General features: G+C 36.8%; 1 protein-coding gene across 1 annotated transcript; it reads left to right on the forward strand.

Moving 5' to 3' along the window:
- The first annotated feature begins 13,849 nt into the window (after positions 1 to 13,849).
- On the forward strand, positions 13,850 to 15,790 carry LOC148017284 (uncharacterized). The gene is made up of 3 exons (XM_087663011.1): positions 13,850 to 14,149; positions 14,795 to 14,874; positions 15,208 to 15,790. The coding sequence occupies exons 1-3, from the start codon at positions 14,050 to 14,052 to the stop codon at positions 15,463 to 15,465; spliced, it is 438 nt and encodes a 145-aa protein (XP_087519137.1). The 5' UTR covers positions 13,850 to 14,049; the 3' UTR covers positions 15,466 to 15,790.
- The last annotated feature ends 1,511 nt before the right edge of the window (positions 15,791 to 17,301 follow it).

The following is a 17,301-nucleotide window of genomic DNA, read 5'->3' on the forward strand; positions in this document are numbered from 1 at the left end:
GATATTTATGAGAAACTTAATATTTCTGGATTTAAAAGGGGCAGAATAAGGTACGCATCTCTTCTGGAATCCTAAGCAATGATACGAGTGAAGACATAGGCTACCATTTGATGCATCCATGGCTAATCCACAAAACTTGACCAGTTGATTCTGCTGCTTTGCAATTAGTCAGCTCCTTTGGAATGATCGACCAGTGCAGCCTACTTTGGAGGCTGCTATCTCCTATGAAACCAGGCTTTCCATTGGCATCTGCCTATTCAATGCAAAGCGCTTACATTCTATATAGCAAAGAGTTTATAGAGGGCATATGCGCCGAAGTTGCTAAGATGATGGATGCACGATGGGAGTTGGTAACCATGTCCTAGCTTGTAATAGCCTTACTTCATCTTCATCATTCTATTTCATGCACATAGACCAAAACCTCGAGTCTCTTTTCCCTTGAAATAGTTGTGTGCCCATAGAAGCAAAATGGAGAAATTGAGAGTGGAGTTTGCATTTGCATTTAAATACCATAGAGTTGTAAGATTTGAATGCCACTATCTCCAACTTGGTGGTTCTATCCTCGAAGATGTGGACGTCTTGGAGTTCTATAGTTTTTGCCAATTTGAAGACAAGTACCAAGTGCTATGGTCTCAACCATGGTCCTATTTACTACTTGGTTTCCTTTCTTCTAAGGAAAGCCTTGACCAAGATCCTCTCCCTCAATCTTATGTATATACTCGTGATTGAGAATATCTACCCTCAAGGTGGTATATAAAAGACTTGGTTATTCCTTTATTTTCATGATATATTTTTATGCTTGCATTAGATACATGTACCAATCACAAATCCATGTGCAAAATTACTTCGTCCACATATGGATCAAAGTCAAAGGACGTTAAATTGTCTAGGATTCTTAATAGAGCGTTATTACCTTCAATATGAAGTAGAAAGAGTACTTTTAACAAACACACTTGTCATTTGATCTTTCCAACTAAGGCAACTTATTTGTAGGAATATGATACTCCCACTATTGCATGGAAGAATCTAGCAAGGCTATTTGAAGTAAACACAAATGTTAGAAAGCTACAACTCATGAATCAAGTGAAAACCTATCCATTAATGATTATGCCTTGAAGATCAAGAGTATTGTGAAAGCTCTTGGACATATCATTGTGGTAGTTGATGATGATGATGTTGTGTGTGTATGCTTAGGTGGACTTAGAGATGAATATAAGAGGTTTAAGTCATCTATGAATATGAGGGATGATATTTTTGATTTTGCAGACTTGATTTCTATGTTGATACTTGAGGAGAAGAATCTCGGCTTGGATTTCTCTTCTTCTCAAAGCAAGAACAATTCTAAACAAGTGTTTTACTCTATTAACATAGGTAGAGATCGTGGCAAAGGCCAAGATGGTGATTGGTTAAAGTTATGATGTATAATAAAACAGAGTGAGATAGTCTCAAGGAAGGGGGAGTCAAAGACACTAAGTTGTAAATTTTAATAGGCAATAGAATTCTAGTGATAATAGGGAGTGCCGACATTATGCTTAGAAAGGCCATACTTCTAAAAACCGCTTAAAATAGAAAGCTAAAATAAAAAATAAAAAAAGGAACAAGGTAATTATACATCTAGTAATAACAGAAACAACGATGACAAAAGCAAATAATTATTTGTTATGCATCACTTTATAAATACTATGATTGCTAATGGTTCATCAAATAATAATGTATAGTATATAGACTCAGTTGCCTCTAACCACATGACTTCTCATCAAGAGTGGTTTAGAGAAATGTGTAGTCTAGAGTCTCCAAGCAATGTGGAGACAAGGAATGATGCAACTCGGCCCATTACTCATGTTGAAAATGTTCATTTGAGTATGCATGGTGGTAAAACTAAGTACTTGGTTGATGTGCTATATATATCAAATATTACAAAAAATTCGGTTTCTATTGGTCAGATGGTAGAACAAGGATTGTAGTTTTGGTTTCACATTTGATGGTTGTATATAGAAGATCCTAAAAATGGTTGCAGGTTGATTGCAAAAGGAAAATGCATTGGCAGATTGTTTACTTTTAATGTATGTCTACCTGAAATGGATGCTTCCATGTTTGCACAATGTTTAGGGGGTTGTGATTTATATTGAAATTCCGTATAAGAGAATTAGTCATGTGAATGTGTAGCAATTAAAAGATATGCAATTAAATAGATTGTGGATGATTTGCCTAAGTTTAGAGTTGATGGGATGTATAAACTATGTGAGGTATGTCAATTTAGAAATTAAGCAAGGCATATATTTCCACATGAAAAGCATGTGTGCAAGAAGCCACTTAAATCGATACATTCTGATGTGTGGGATCCTACAAAGACTACAACTTTGAGTGGTTGTAAGTATTATGTTTCCTTCATTGATTATCATACTCACAAAGTATGGGTTCACTTTATACGTGAGAAAAGTGAGGCATTTACTCACTTTAAGAGCTTTATGGCTTTGGTTGAGAAGGATATATGGTTGCATATTAAAACCCTAAGATTGGATGGAGAAGGTGAATATTTCTCCAATGAGTTTTTTGGTTTTTTATAGAAAAATGGTATATAGAGACAATATACATATAAATATACTATGTAACAAAATAGAGTTGCCGAGTATAAAAACAAGTATATTGCAGAGATAACTCATGCATTGATATCAGAAAGAAACTTGTCTCATTACTACAAGGCTAAAGTAGTTGCTATTGCTATATACACTATGAATATGACACCCACTTTGCTATACATGGTATGACACCCTAAGAGAAGTTTATGTGTAGAAAGTCAAATCTATCCCATCTAAAAGTATTTGGATGTATTACTTATATACATATTCTTGATGAGTTGTGTAGTAAATTGGATCCCACATAAAAAAATGTGTATTTGTTGGATATTATTTTGAGCACAATATGGATTGCCACAAAATACTTATGTATTGATGTACTGCTTTGTTTGTAGAACACTAACCTAAGCCACTCCTTGCACAACAAATGGAGCATATAGATGACCTTTTCCATGATGCCCAAACTTGTTTTGGTGCATCCAATGAAAGCCTCTTTGAAATATATAATCTAGATATAATACACAGCAACACATTTATCACTCTTTCAACTTCCAAACAAAGAATGGTTTTAGTATCTCAAAGAATTTAAGTGATAGCATAATTCTAGGATAACTGTTGTTGAATCTTTTGTAAAGCTTAGCCTATCACATGAAAACAATCCAACTTAGAGCTCAAACTTTCACGATAAAACAAACCAAATATTTTGATGCGAACCCATGAATTCAGAATAATATCAAAATCTGGTACTATTTACAAAGTACCATATTTTGGTATTGTTCTTGCCAAATTGATACAAAGTACCAAACTAGTACGAAGTACCAAACTCGAACCGAGTACCAATTTGGTATTATAGAATACCAACTCCAATTCAAGGCAGGGAACCAAATCTATTGCAATACCACTTTTGGTATATTATAGAACCAATGCAACACAAAAAAGCAACAAATTTGGTACTATGCATACAATTTGACATTAGCAAGGTACTTTTGATACTATATGTAAGTTGTACTATTCATTTTAGCTTTATATTTGGTGCACATGCTTGGGTAGTATATAGGGTACAATAAAGTACCAAATATGTTGCAGTACCAAGTTTGGTACTTTATAGAACTAGTGCAATACATACAAGTACCAAATCAGGTACTGCACATTTACTTTAGTATCCCGTAAGGTACTTTTGGTACTGTATCACTCTTGCTATTCAAATTAGTTTCATATTTGGATCATATTGCATTGTTGGGTACTACTAGGGTACAATACAACACCAAATATGTTATAGTTTGGTATTGCACATACATTTTGTTACCAAAACTTGTACTATTGATGTTGTATGTAACCACTCTTGCCATCCAGTTGAGCTTCGAATTTGCTGCACTTGATAGTTGAGCTCTCATACCATGATTTGTTTCCTTGCTTCATTGCTCCCACTTCTTTTTTGCCCAATAGTTGTGGATATAAGCTTGATTAGAGAGAGGTTCATGGATTAAAGAAGGGGCACCAACTTTCATGGTAGTCATTGTTGATGTAGCTTGCTCTGAGTAGACAAAGGTGGAGGGGTTGATGTGAGGTTCCATGCTACGAGAGAGAGAGAGAGAGAGAGAGAGAGGGCTATAGTGTGCAGCAACTACAAAGACTGAGTGTGTGCAAAATAGGTTGAGCATTGCAACTCTCCTCACCCTCTAATGTTATTGAGGTCCCACCCTTTTGTTATGAAACATTTCAAAAGAGGTCACCTTTCCAACCCCCACGTGATTTAATTCTTTTTTGTCTCTCTTTTCAACCTTTACATCTTCTTTAAAAAACACTTGGCTTTACACACAAAAACCACCAATCCAATGCGGTGTCAAGGACACTCCTTTTTGTCTCACCAAGCCTTGCTTTCAACTAGTTACATGGACAAATGTTTTTATGAGAAATCTCAAGGTCACATCAATTGACCCAAAGGATGAAGAGCTAGTTGAACTTGCATATGTTACAGCCAACATAACGACAGAGAGAGAAGAGAGAAGATGTCACAGATGCTCTTAGAGATGAAGGCTTTGATTTCAGGATTGTACTGACAATAGATACTAGAAGCACATTGCTCATGTTCTTTATACTTCCATATTGCGAGGATGTTGAAAAATGTCCTACTTCTAAGAAGCTTCAAGTGGATAGCTAAGTGTAATATTGACTTTGATACTAAAAGAATACAATTGAGCCTCCCTAATATCAAGATTATTAATACTTTTAGTAAAGGGAATATTTTATTCCAAAGGAAAAGCAATCAAATTGCATCAAGATCAACCCATAGTCTTTGAAAGAGGGGGATAAACAAGTGCTTTAGGAGTAACTTAAACTGTAAGAGGCAAAGAGGAAACCTATAAGCTTCTTGAAAAAACAAAAAAGATCACTAAGTGGATGTGCCTATTGCCAATAATGGCAATGTAACAGCCTCTAGCTTGCCAAATAGACATAGAAAATGGCCCCACCAAAAAAATATAAAAGATGAAGAGCGTTTCACTATGGTTATCAATGAACAATGATCTTGATGCCATGCTCGATTCCCAAATCCCTCTTGCATGGTGAAGGACATTATTTTGGCAATCAATGGATTTAGTTACCTAGACTGGTTATGTTGACAATCAATAAATTTAGGTACCCATATCATCTCAATTGACCCCTCATGGAACATAGTTTGTTCCATTTCCAAAATTGGCAAAAGATGATTTCAAATCAAATAGTTTTGAATTAGCACCATGTGTGAAGCCAATTAAGGAGATGAAGAGTCTTTCCTCGATAATATCATTGTGAATCTTGAAGTCATGTGCAATGGCTATATTGAATCAGATATGACGAGTAGTTGGGTCTTGGGACAAAACTTTGGAAATCTTGATGCCATAATGTCTCTCAAACCCTCCTAGCCATTATCCCACTACAATAATTCTTGCTCTAAGAAGAACGCCCATGTTGTAGCAATTCGACCTCGGAGGTAATGAACCACCCCTACAATGCATCCTTGTACAATACTCAAGGCCTTAGGTTGTGTGATAGGAGTGAGCCTCAATTTGTGATGGGCCCAAACAATTGATTCAACGAGTTCTTGCTAGTATCCATGACCATTGAATAGAAACATTAAGCTAAAGGCCCAAACAAAATGGGCTCCTAAAAATAATATACCATATGTTGAGAGAGAAGAATCGTATGATTAGGAAATCATGCAACCATCCATTAATTGTTGTCAAACACTCGCGCGGAGTTTCCCCTGGTTATATGGTTAACTACTCCATGCTTACTTACATTACCCCCAAACATCGGATTGCATTTTCTAGCTAAAGTGGAATACTAGTTGTCAAAAGTCCCTTGGTTATCTATTAGAAGAAGTTACTAGAGCTACCCAAGATTATAGCACAATGTCCCATGATAGGTACCAACCCACATGAGAAACCAAATGTATCTAAGAAACCCACACTACCTGTTCAGATGTTTGCAATCACACCTACTTCAGTTTCTTTGTAAGGAGCATTGAGGGCTTAAGACTAGAATCCCATATGCATAGTAGAAGAAGTGCTACCATCCAGTTTCCTATAAAGCATTGTATTTGCTCTCTTTTCTAAGTAATGATAGTACTCTTTTCTTTCCAATAAAGTGTTTGTGTCATTTTCCACACACAAGATTGTGTTTATGAGTCCAAGTCTCAATCTTGGAACCTAATTCACTTGTGTGACAATTTGTCTTGTTAGTGTCAATGTCTTCATGAGTTCATTCTTCCTCTTTCAACCTCCATAGCTTGGGTCATAGCCATGTCCTAGATCCATGTTTCAATATGGTATCAGAGCCCATTTGGGCCTATTCTCTCAGTCCCTCTCCAGCTCAATCGAAGCTTGTGGTGAGTATCTAACTTCATCTCCATCCCTATCTCTACTTGATCTTCCATGGCAGCCATAGCCTGCAGAACCTACCTTGGTTGGAGCCTCTTGTTCTCACTCTAGAAGCCATAATACATCACACTTTCTTCTCTGAATGTGTCCTTCTGCTCAGGACGCAGTATCCTATTATGCCATATTTCGACATTGGTGCTGTTTTGGTCCAGACATTGGCAACATTCTCCATGGCAGCACAAGTCTGCATGCCCAATTTGGTTGTATAGTTGGCGATGGAGCTACATGGTACAATCTCGCGACTGAGCATATGGAAAATTTAGCCCATGGCTTGAGCTCCTTGGCCAGTAAGTTTTGTGGCAAATGCCTTCTCTTGTGACTCGCTGCAAACAAAAATGCAGACGGGTTTGAAACCCTAGAAGCAGTTTGCAATAGCCACTTTATCATAAGCTCATTTTCCACTTCTTCTTTCACTCCCATTGGGAAAAACTAACATGTCACTCTTATCTGCTTCAAAATAAGAGGTCTCAGCAAACTTTGGGCCATCAAATCATTGAGGAGAGGAAGTGCTTGAAGATCCTTTGAAGTCTTGAAGAAATCAAACCTCTTACATCTCATCCTTCTCATTCTTCTTACCCTACTCAAGGTTCTGCCACTTTGAGTTTCTAACAAGCAGTTCATCAAGCAAATCGAGGAGGGGAATAGAAGACCTATTGAGCATTTACCAAGCATTTGGCTCCATAAGTATCTCTTGATACTAATCACTTAGTACTTTTTGGCACTTGTGCTTATTAGCACACTCAAGATTATCTCTTGTGTTGCTCAAAATCTAAGAATTTTGGTGCTAATTTTCTGCTGATCCAGTCATCTAATATGGGCAAAGACTCTCCAACTGCTCACTTCAAAGGAGTCGGGTTTCACACTTGGAAGACCCGCATTAAACTCATCCTGATGAAGAAGGGCCTTTGGGTCATTACCACTAGAAAAGTAAGTCTCAGGCCATTATCAAACTGGAGCTAGACGATAGCTATATCCACCATGTGGATAACTGTGATAATTCACAAGATACATGGAAGAGATTTGACACCTTGTTTGGTGCATAGTCTAAATCATCAAAGTATGGTCTCTTGATTGAAAATTTTAGGCTTGAAATGAAGTCCAGCACATCACTTGCCACACATCTAAATTACATGGAAGGACTTCTAACCCAACTTGAAGGAATCAACATTAAAATGGAAGAAGATGTTTGCATTGGTGTTCTACTTAAAAGTTTGCCTCCTGAATATAATAATGTATCAATAACTCTAATGAATATGCCAAACCCTGAGCTTGTTGATATCCATGCATCACTATTAGAGGAGGAAAATAAGCTAAAAACTAAGGAAGAACCAAGCACCTCTAGAGATGAACAAGCATTATATGTTGGCAACATGTACGAAGGCAAGAAGAATAAGCTTTTTTGTGAGTTCTGTAAAAGGACAACATGACACACCGAGAAGTTTTGCCATGCTAGAAAGAGGTCCGAAAAGGCCTATCTAGTTGTTAAAGAAGAAGAAGAACATGGAGCAAAAGAAGAAGAAGAAGACCACCAAGAGAAGGAGAAACCTCATCATTTCTTCTATTCGGATAGACTCTTTCAGCCTTGCATTGCCTAGCCCTAATGCTTTGGACATAAACTTGTAAACTCCTCATGTAGCCCTCTACTACAACCTTTGTACACTTTGTGAGGCCCCTGTTACAGCCTCTGGATGTCCATCATGTTTTTGGTACCCACACTTAGCCTTTCCTGCAATAGCCTCCTCTGGTGTTTTGCCATGGTTATGGTGTGCCCACACTTTGCAGGTGTTGCTTTCACTAAAGCCTCTATATGCTTTGTACTTTTGGTTGTGATTGAGGAGGGCAGGAGAAGTGCTACCATCCAGTTTCCTATAAAGCATTGTACTTGCTCTCTTTTCTAAGTAATGATAGTACTATTTTCTTTCTAGTAAAGTGTCTGTGTCATTTTCCACACACAAGAGTGTGTTTATGAGTCCAAGTCTCAATCTTGGAACCCTAATTCACTTGTGTGACAATTTGTCTTGTTAGTGTCAATGTCTTCATGAGTTCATTCTTCCTCTTTCAACCTCCATAGCTTCTGTCAAAGCCATGTCCTAGATCCATGTTTTAACATTACCAAACTTGAAGTTGAAAAGGAAACAACAATAGCACTATACCCCAACTCAACCCAAGAAAATGGGTCCTCAAGGGAAGATATTGAAACCATCAAACCCAAAAAAGCAGCAACCCATGGTATTTGTGAGTCCATGTGAATAACCAAAGGTTGCAAAAAGCTAACATTGCCAAAACCAAGATAGGAAATGCAACATTAGCATCACCCATGCTGCTACTCAAACCAATAAATTGGATTCTAAAGGGAAAGCAATTGAAATACTAAAACTCTAATAACAATAATCCCATTTCACTATCAATTCTGCAATAGAGATTTCGTAAAAAAACATCTACTACTAATCCACTATTACAGGGTCATTCTCAACTACTACCACTATTAAAACCTTTAAATTGATAGCTATTATTTCTCCATCAAGAGTGGAATAAAAAAAATCCCATATCTTGATTGTGACTACATGCATCAACTCAACCAAGAAAGAAGCTTGAAATGCTTCAATGGGAATGCATACAAAACTGGAGTTGGAGAACAATTGATGCATCAATGTCGAAACATATTTATTGACCACAAACATTAGCAATCTTAAAGCCTAAGTTGATCAAGAGAGATATATCGAAAATGGTAGATGACATAGGAAAAAAGTAAAATTGGCCCATGATTAAGTGCCTCTAAGACATTGATGATACAATGATGATATTTGATCAATTCGTTGAGGAAGCAAGGAGTGCTACCCACCAAAAGATAAAAAATTCCTAACAGTGCCAATGACACAAGAGGGGCAATAATGCATCTACACCCATCAACTAATGATTATCAAGATCCTCTCTACAGGTACAACTACTAGTGTTAACTTGATCCCCCCTCTTTCTTGACACAATCCCACCAAACTAGCCTAGGGGAGATATAAGTGCTAGAATGGAGAATAGAAGGATTAGAACTAGAATGGTAGAAAGTGAGGCCTAGAATCACTTTGGTACATAAGAGCTAGAATGGAGAGCAGAAGGATAAAGTCCATTTGAACTAGAATGGTAGAAAGTGAGAACTAGAATCACTCATACAAATAGTAATATCTCCTAAAATCATGGACATGTATGTATTCTAATGTTTCACAAGAGGCCCACAAGTCATGAAGATCTAAACACAAGTTTGTATGTCATGAGAGAAGTTCATGCCACAACTACAAAAGCTACCAGCATGTAAAAGAGAGGCGACCAAACTTGTTGGTGGACATGCACTGAGGCTATCCACTCAAGAAACCCTATGTATATAATGTGTAAATTGAATACAATCCCTCATTCTTATGTGTGAATTTTGAGTATTCAAGATTTCCCTTCATCTTCCTATTTCCATTGTCTTATCTATTTGATTGAACTTGATAGTGGAAAAGTGTTGAGGCTACCCACTCAACAAACCTTATGTATATGATGTGTAAAATGAATAGAATCCCTGATTCTTATGTGTGAATTTTGACTATTCAAGCTTTCTCTTCATCTTTCTACCTCCATTGTAGAGGAGAGAGAGAGAGAGAGAGAGAGAGAGAGAGAGAGAGAGAGAGAGAGAGAGATTGTGATGGATTTGGAGATTGAAGCTCTCTCTCACTTTTACTCATCTCCTTCTCTTTTCTTCTTCCTATCTTATCCACCATGTTGATATCTTCTAGTCTCTATATCCATTCTTGAGCATGAAAAATAGTGGGATGGCAAGGGAGAGAGTCAAGGATTCTGAAGGGGAAGAATTCTCCTTCTCTTTTGTTTGTCTACCTCTTCTTGGTAGCTTGGAGTAGAGCATCATGATAAATTGAGAGCTTAGCATAGAAGAGGCATTTGCTTGGATCATGTGGTAACTTACTTTTTCCTTATATTGTGGATGACAACAAAGAAAGTGAGCATGCATATGAGACTACTACACAATTTGAATTTTCCATGCTCACTTGGTCTTCATGGGGATAGAGAGAGGGAGAGAGATAGAGGGGGTGGGGAGAGAGATAGAGAGAGAAATAAAATGTGCATAGAAGACATGGATAGCGTTGAAACAAAGTTGGAGATGTAGCTAAAAGGCCAAGTATTTAATTTTGTACCATCATGTGGATGTGCAATTGCAATAAATGGTTGGACAAGAAATCATTGTAAGCCATTGATTAATGTAGTAATTATATGTCAAAGAGAAACTATATGTAAGCCATTAATTAGTGAAGTAACTATACGTCCAAGAAGAAGTGTTTTTGTAGAAGTAGTTGATACATTCTTGCAAGAAAAGATGGTGCATTTCATTAAAATATTTAGGAGCGATTGATAGAAAAGTTAGGAGGTCTAAAGAATGTAATTGATATTGTATCCAATAATGCTTCAATTCATAAGAGTGTAGGTGAGCATGTAATGGCAAATTATCTAGTAGTGATTACTTGGGTTCCATGATCCATTCACACTCTTAATTTATTGTTAAAGTATGTGGGAAATTTTCCATTTCCACTAAAGTAATTTGAGCACAAAAGTTAATCAAAATCCATAAATATATGCATGGGGAAATTGCTCACCCATGCATGGGGGGAGTTCCCTTATTGTGCTATCCTCTATTGGAATACACCACTTAATATTTAGTAAAATTTACTTTTCTTATTTGTCAATGTTCATGATGTGCTACGAGTTGCAAACTTGTTGAATTACATTTGACTCTAAATGTGGGAGTTATATACATGTGAACATACTTGTTCAATCAAGCATATGAATCTTTTTAATATGTTATTTGTTTGACTTTTGTAATCACTATTTGATAACATGCACATACACACCCCATCACAAAAAAAGGAGGCTTGTAGGTAACAACTTATGAAGTGTTCAAGTTAAGTAGCATTTGTTGAATAGAAAAAGATTCTAAGTAATATTTTGACTCCTTTGATACTCTGCTTGAAATACTGACTCCATACATTTTGACTCCTTTGATACTCTGCTTGAAATACTGACTCCATACATTTTGATATAAAAGTTAACACCAATAAAAAATGAAGAACATCAATCAAAATTTAGAAACTTTTTCACTTTTTGTCTTTGATAGGTTTTGGCAAATTTAGTCTATATGCAATTCTTTTTTTCCGTATTCTCTATGTAGAGAGTAATTCCTAATAATGAAATTATCTATTCCAATCATCAATGTTGTTTTTGCATAAAAATGCATGCTCTTTATAAACACTTCTTAATGCTGGTAAAAGACACAATCTTTGATATTTTGCATATGTAGCATGTTGTACATATTGTATGTTGTAGGCGTTGCTTTGGAGATATGTTCACTTAGTCCCATTTCTTTTTACAATACCATGTCAAAGTTGGAAAGGCATACTATAGGGATAGTTATTTGTGATGAAAATTTTACTTTCATACATGCCCAACAACTTAATCATCATGAGCATTTTGTCATTTGGCTTTAAATTCTTGGTTGATCCTACATGAAGCCCTGCAATTGACCCAAGTAATTTGAGCAATTTACATACTATGGATTAACTCAATGATAAGTTTTTGAAAAACACATTACACAAAGTACAAATATATTATTAAAAAGCTTTATTATGGTCAATCACCACCATGAGAAAATCGTCAAAGTCTCAATGCCAAGAGAACATTAAAGAAAGTCATGGTGTGATGTGAATATAGCGTGGGATAAAGATGGGATGATCTCACTCTTGAGAAAATCATTGAGCTTAGTACGTTTCAAGAGTGGAGGTCAAGTATATTATGTTTTTGTCAAGCTCACATGTAGAATTCATGTTTGAAATAATGCTAGTTTGTTCATTGAAATAATCTCCTATATTTCAAGTCTAATCATTGAAAATTTGTAGCAATTTGATATGAAAGTCAAGGTAAGATGAAAACATAGACTACCTATGCTATCACAAGATCGACTCATCTCCACAAGTGTAAAGTGTGTATTATGTAATGTTATGGAGCTTTCAATGATGTGAAGTTTCCAAGATGTATATTGTTCATGAATGTAAAAAATTCATGTGTGTATGTACACATGTGTAGGTTTGTGCATTGAATAAACATGCTAGTAAGGAGGCATGACCCCATGGCACTCATGGTTTCCCCTCATTTCCTTTGCATCCAACAAGCCTTCTTCTTGTAGAGTTAACTCAAATGCCTACTTAGTCTTTTGAGATGTCACTATATGGTAGTTTATAATAGTTAGTAATAGTTCAAACTATTCAAGGGTGCAAACCAATGCAATGATGTACCTTTTCTAACATAAGTGCTTGTTCAATGCATTAGAGTGCAATTTTGTTCTTTTCTTTGAAACCTAAGTAATCCAACCTTAGACTCAAAAGTTTGGGCTCAACAAGTGTAGATGATCATCTACTACAATTTCACATCTAGCCTTAAAATAAAAACACTCCTTTAGACCCTAATAAAATCATACCTATCCTACATATGTGATATTAAAAACTTAAATTATGGGTGTAAGATACATTTGAGCAGTAATTATGGTTAAACGCTTATGCTAAAACTTACAAATATATAAGGAATTGAATTTGGGATTTAGTTATGTAGTTGATTCATTTGGTATACCCTACCACTGAAGCACATGCGCACACATATCTACATATACGAATGACGACATGAACACATAAGCATGCACACAAAACATATAGTTATGTGTTGCATGCACACTTACACACATTTTCACACAAACAAACACACATGCATGTTCCATATTCCCTGAAATGTGCATGCGCACATACACACAGGTTTTGGTTGTAGCTACTAAGTTTTGAAATACAAGGGGCAATCATTACGTTAATAACCCAAGAGTTACACATGAGCCCTCCATACTTTCCATGGACACCGTAAGAATGTTCCTCCACCATGTTCCTCCACCAGTGTGTGCTTGTGGGGCACTATTGTCTTGTTTAAGTTTATTAAAATCAGTGACAAACATGTTGCTTCAATAAAAGGTTTTCAACATATTCCAAGTATGCCCGAAGTCTCTGTGATAGGCCAACATTGCAACATATTCCAAGTCTACAAGCAACTCGACTTCCAACACTCCAATTAAAGGACAAGAGTACAAAAAGGTGTGGGGAAGAAGGGGGCCTAGGGGAGGTGTGGTGTGCCAATGTGTGCGACTATCTATGTGAAAAGTCGTGGGGGTAGTGGGTTTTGTTTTGTGGGTTGGACTTAGAGGAAGGTTATAGTCTATATGTATGCATCTGTGTGAGAGAGAGAGAGAGAGAGTGTGTGTGTGTGTGTGTGTTTTCCATCAGTTTCTCCTGCACAATCCCTTACTATATCAGATACCCTTACTGTTGAGCTGATCTAAAGTTCAAACGAATCCAATTAACAATATTGCATTCAATCAATCAGAATCTCTTGCTGTATCAGTGAGTTATCAAACAAGCAGACTGTCATTAATCGGATCAGCAGACCTGCAGTTGGCGAGTGCTCATATTCAGAGAAGCATGCTTAAAGCTGTGATGCGCCATTACCGCAGATTCCAGCTCCTGTTCCTTACGCTTCTTTGGGCGATAAACCTGGTCCAGAGCTCGCGCCTTCTGATGGGTAATTATTAGTACTGATCGCGCATGCTTTATAGCTTCTTCTAGCATTCATCCTGCGTGCTTAGTTAATTCTTCTGACTCAGTGATGTAATACTCTCTCATATACTCTCATACAACAACCAGAACATGATCCACTCGGTTCATATACAATTATCAGCAGCATAATCAAGGACTGCGCCATCTTCCATCCTTTGCCACTATTAAGCTCAGCTTTCTTCGGCAATAAGATCATCCCTCCTTCTTCTCGATCGCCAGCTTATGGCTAGCTATCAGATCAGAGTTTCTTGATTGTCTCGTGATTGTTTTAATATGCAGCAAGATAACCTTTCTTCTCTGCAGTTAAGATAATCTCTACTTAATTCTTCTCGCCTTATGACCCGCTATCAGACAGTTTCTCTTGAGCGTCTGCTCATTATGTGCTTCTGACTAATCGTTTCTGTTCATTCCTCCTCGTTTTTGCACATTATGATCATTTCTCCATCTCCCAGCATTACGCCGGTTCCTTGGTAGATTTGTTTCCTGTGTTCCCTGAAAATTTTGTCAATAATTATGCTGCAATATTGGGCGTTATGGTCCATTCGTATAATATTGTTTCTTCCGTTACCTTGATTATTTGTCAATTATTCTGATTCATCCTATATTGCAGCTGCCTCTTCACAAGTGCAACTACAAGTTGGTGCTTCTGCTGGCGTCCAAAGGAGTGGCCACACTGCCATCACCAAGCAGGTAAACCTCTCCTTAGCATCTCCCAAGTCAAAGAGCTTGTATATACATCTATCCCAAGCCAATAACTGATTAGGCTGTGGGACTCTTTAGGGATGATGGACTTCCACAATTTTGCTAGTATGTTTCATTTGAGAACCTTAGGACCCTACCTAGCCTAGTTTGAAGAGCATGCTAGTGTCATTTTTGCATTATGCCTCACTTAATATAATAAATTTAAAACTAAGCCACAACAAGTTGTTTCACCTTATGCTTAACATAATCTCATAGTCTTGGCTAACTTAATCGTAGCATTCCTTGATCTCTTTCCTTTACTCCTTTACTTCTTACTTGCAGCAAAAACTTGTCGAGCTCCTTGCTATTGCTAATTACAAGGATGAGATTGTCAAGGAGGTGCCATCAGCATCAAGTAATGAAGGGGAGTCACAAACATATACTAATATTCAAGCCCATGAAACCCATCTCCGAGACTCACTGCACAAGCTTCAAAGTGAATGCGCAACTTGTGTGCACTCAATTAGGCCAGGTTCCCATGCTTATCATGAAGTTCCATCAGGTCCTAACCCAATTAGTAACTCCCTCCAAAACAAGTGAAAACTTGCTTATGAAATTATTTTGCATTCTTTCCACAATGTATTTATGTCATGCTTGACAAAATTGTCATAGGGGAAAGCATTTCCCTTCTAATGGCCTTAAAATTTAGGGTATTCTTTTTCCAAAATGGAAATAAGGAAGGAAAACCTGATACTTTGGGTGACTCCTAAGGTTCATGCAAGGAGACATGTCTCCACATGTTCTAAATCAATGGTATAAACCTAGATTAATGACTTCAATATTTTCCACATCTACCCAATGAGCTTTTGTTATGTCCATTCTAGGATTTCTAAATGTCATTATAGGAAACAAGATTTCTAAATGTAATCATAGTAAACATTGGATTTGTATATGCTTTGACAAAGTTAAATTCACAAAAGGACTTCAGCTTTAATCTATACATTTGTTTAATTGTCGCAAGGCCTTATGAAGAAAAGTATTGGAAGGATAACTAGCTAAAGTTAATAAAAATGATATTCTCATGAGTTTACCACTTGTACTTAAAAAGGCTAGGAGCAATATGTTGAAATATTTGGTACAGTTTGAGGGTAAGAACCTAAGCCTTGACTTTTACGTGTGTTTGTAATAAAGAGAAGATTGAGAAAGTTACTTGCGTTTAGGATGTCACATTGGGGCCAAACTTTGAGGTTATGTCATTTGAACTCAGTGTTGTGGTACCTATTAGGAGAACCATATCAAGCTAGATCAAGAAGAGGGATGTAATGCCTTTTGAAGCTTGCATGACTTTATTGTACTTGGCTAGGATCACATCACAAAGTTCTTGTCTGGCCACCTTGTGTTGAGGATTCATGTGATGTAACGAAAGTAGTTGCTTGTAAGAGGTGAGAGGAGGCAAATTGTGCAGAAAAAGCATAGAATGGTTTGTTTAAAAGTACATGTGTGTGTATGCATTATTGTATAATACATGAAGGATTTTGTATCTCATATGAGAGAGAGAGATCTCAAATATGTATGTTACGTTTTCATATCTAGTATGTGCATTTGTACTCATGTGTGAATGTGAGAGAAAGAAAGGGAGGCATGTGTATGGTGTATTTAAGATAGAGGCTAAAGATAGAAATATGAGAGAGAGAGAGAGAGAGAGAGAGAGAGAGAGAGAGAGAGAGAGAGAGAGAGAGAGATTTTTTATCCCCAAGGAATCAAAGTCAAACTTTCAAAGTAATAGGTTTTTTGCTCAATTTTATATACAAAAATGTTTGGTGTTCGTGCTCTTTTTGTATATGTATGAGAAGTTTTGAATTGCTATTAATTCAAAATTCTAGTTGGTACAAATAGAGTAAAATACTGTTTTTTGTGAGCACTTAGAGAGATGTGCATGTATGTACTATATGTGTATGTATATGTACATGAGAGAGAGAGAGAGAGAGAGAGAGAGGGTGCATTTATCTACTTGTGTATGAGAGATATCTCTTAAGCATGTGAGTATTGTCTCTCAAATTTTTCTCTACACTAGCATGCAAGCATGTACTAGGCACATGTGCAGTATAATTACTAACAACAAGTGGCCGAGCAGATTGGGTGAGAGTGTATGTGAGTTATGGGAGATCAAGGTATTCGGAATTACGCAGCTCCATAGTGTTCCAACTTCAGGTAAAAAGGCAAGTGCTACCAAACCCATCAATAGGTATTGGCATGTGGATACAAATGGGTGATGTGTATGAGACCTAGAAAAGGGTATGATGGTGGAGTGTTGTTGTTAATTATATGTATGTATGTATGTATGTATGTACACATACATCACGAGACGTAATAATAGTTGATATGTGTATCACGAGAGAGTGAAGGAAGCAAGCTGGAATTTCATGTCACACCTCA

The sequence above is a fragment of the Lygodium microphyllum genome, chromosome 22, assembly GCF_053477565.2.
Source record: "Lygodium microphyllum isolate KBCC chromosome 22, Lygodium_microphyllum_v1.1.10, whole genome shotgun sequence".
Taxonomy (NCBI): Eukaryota; Viridiplantae; Streptophyta; class Polypodiopsida; order Schizaeales; family Lygodiaceae; genus Lygodium; species Lygodium microphyllum.

What these genes read in the sequence shown, in the direction of transcription:
- LOC148017284 (XM_087663011.1), top strand. Translation starts at nt 14,050, where the DNA reads ATGCTTAAAGCTGTGATGCGCCATTACCGCAGATTCCAGCTCCTGTTC. An exon ending in GAGCTCGCGCCTTCTGATGG is followed by an intron (nt 14,150 to 14,794) that starts GTAATTATTAGT and finishes CCTATATTGCAG; the next exon opens with CTGCCTCTTCACAAGTGCAA. An exon ending in ACACTGCCATCACCAAGCAG is followed by an intron (nt 14,875 to 15,207) that starts GTAAACCTCTCC and finishes TCTTACTTGCAG; the next exon opens with CAAAAACTTGTCGAGCTCCT.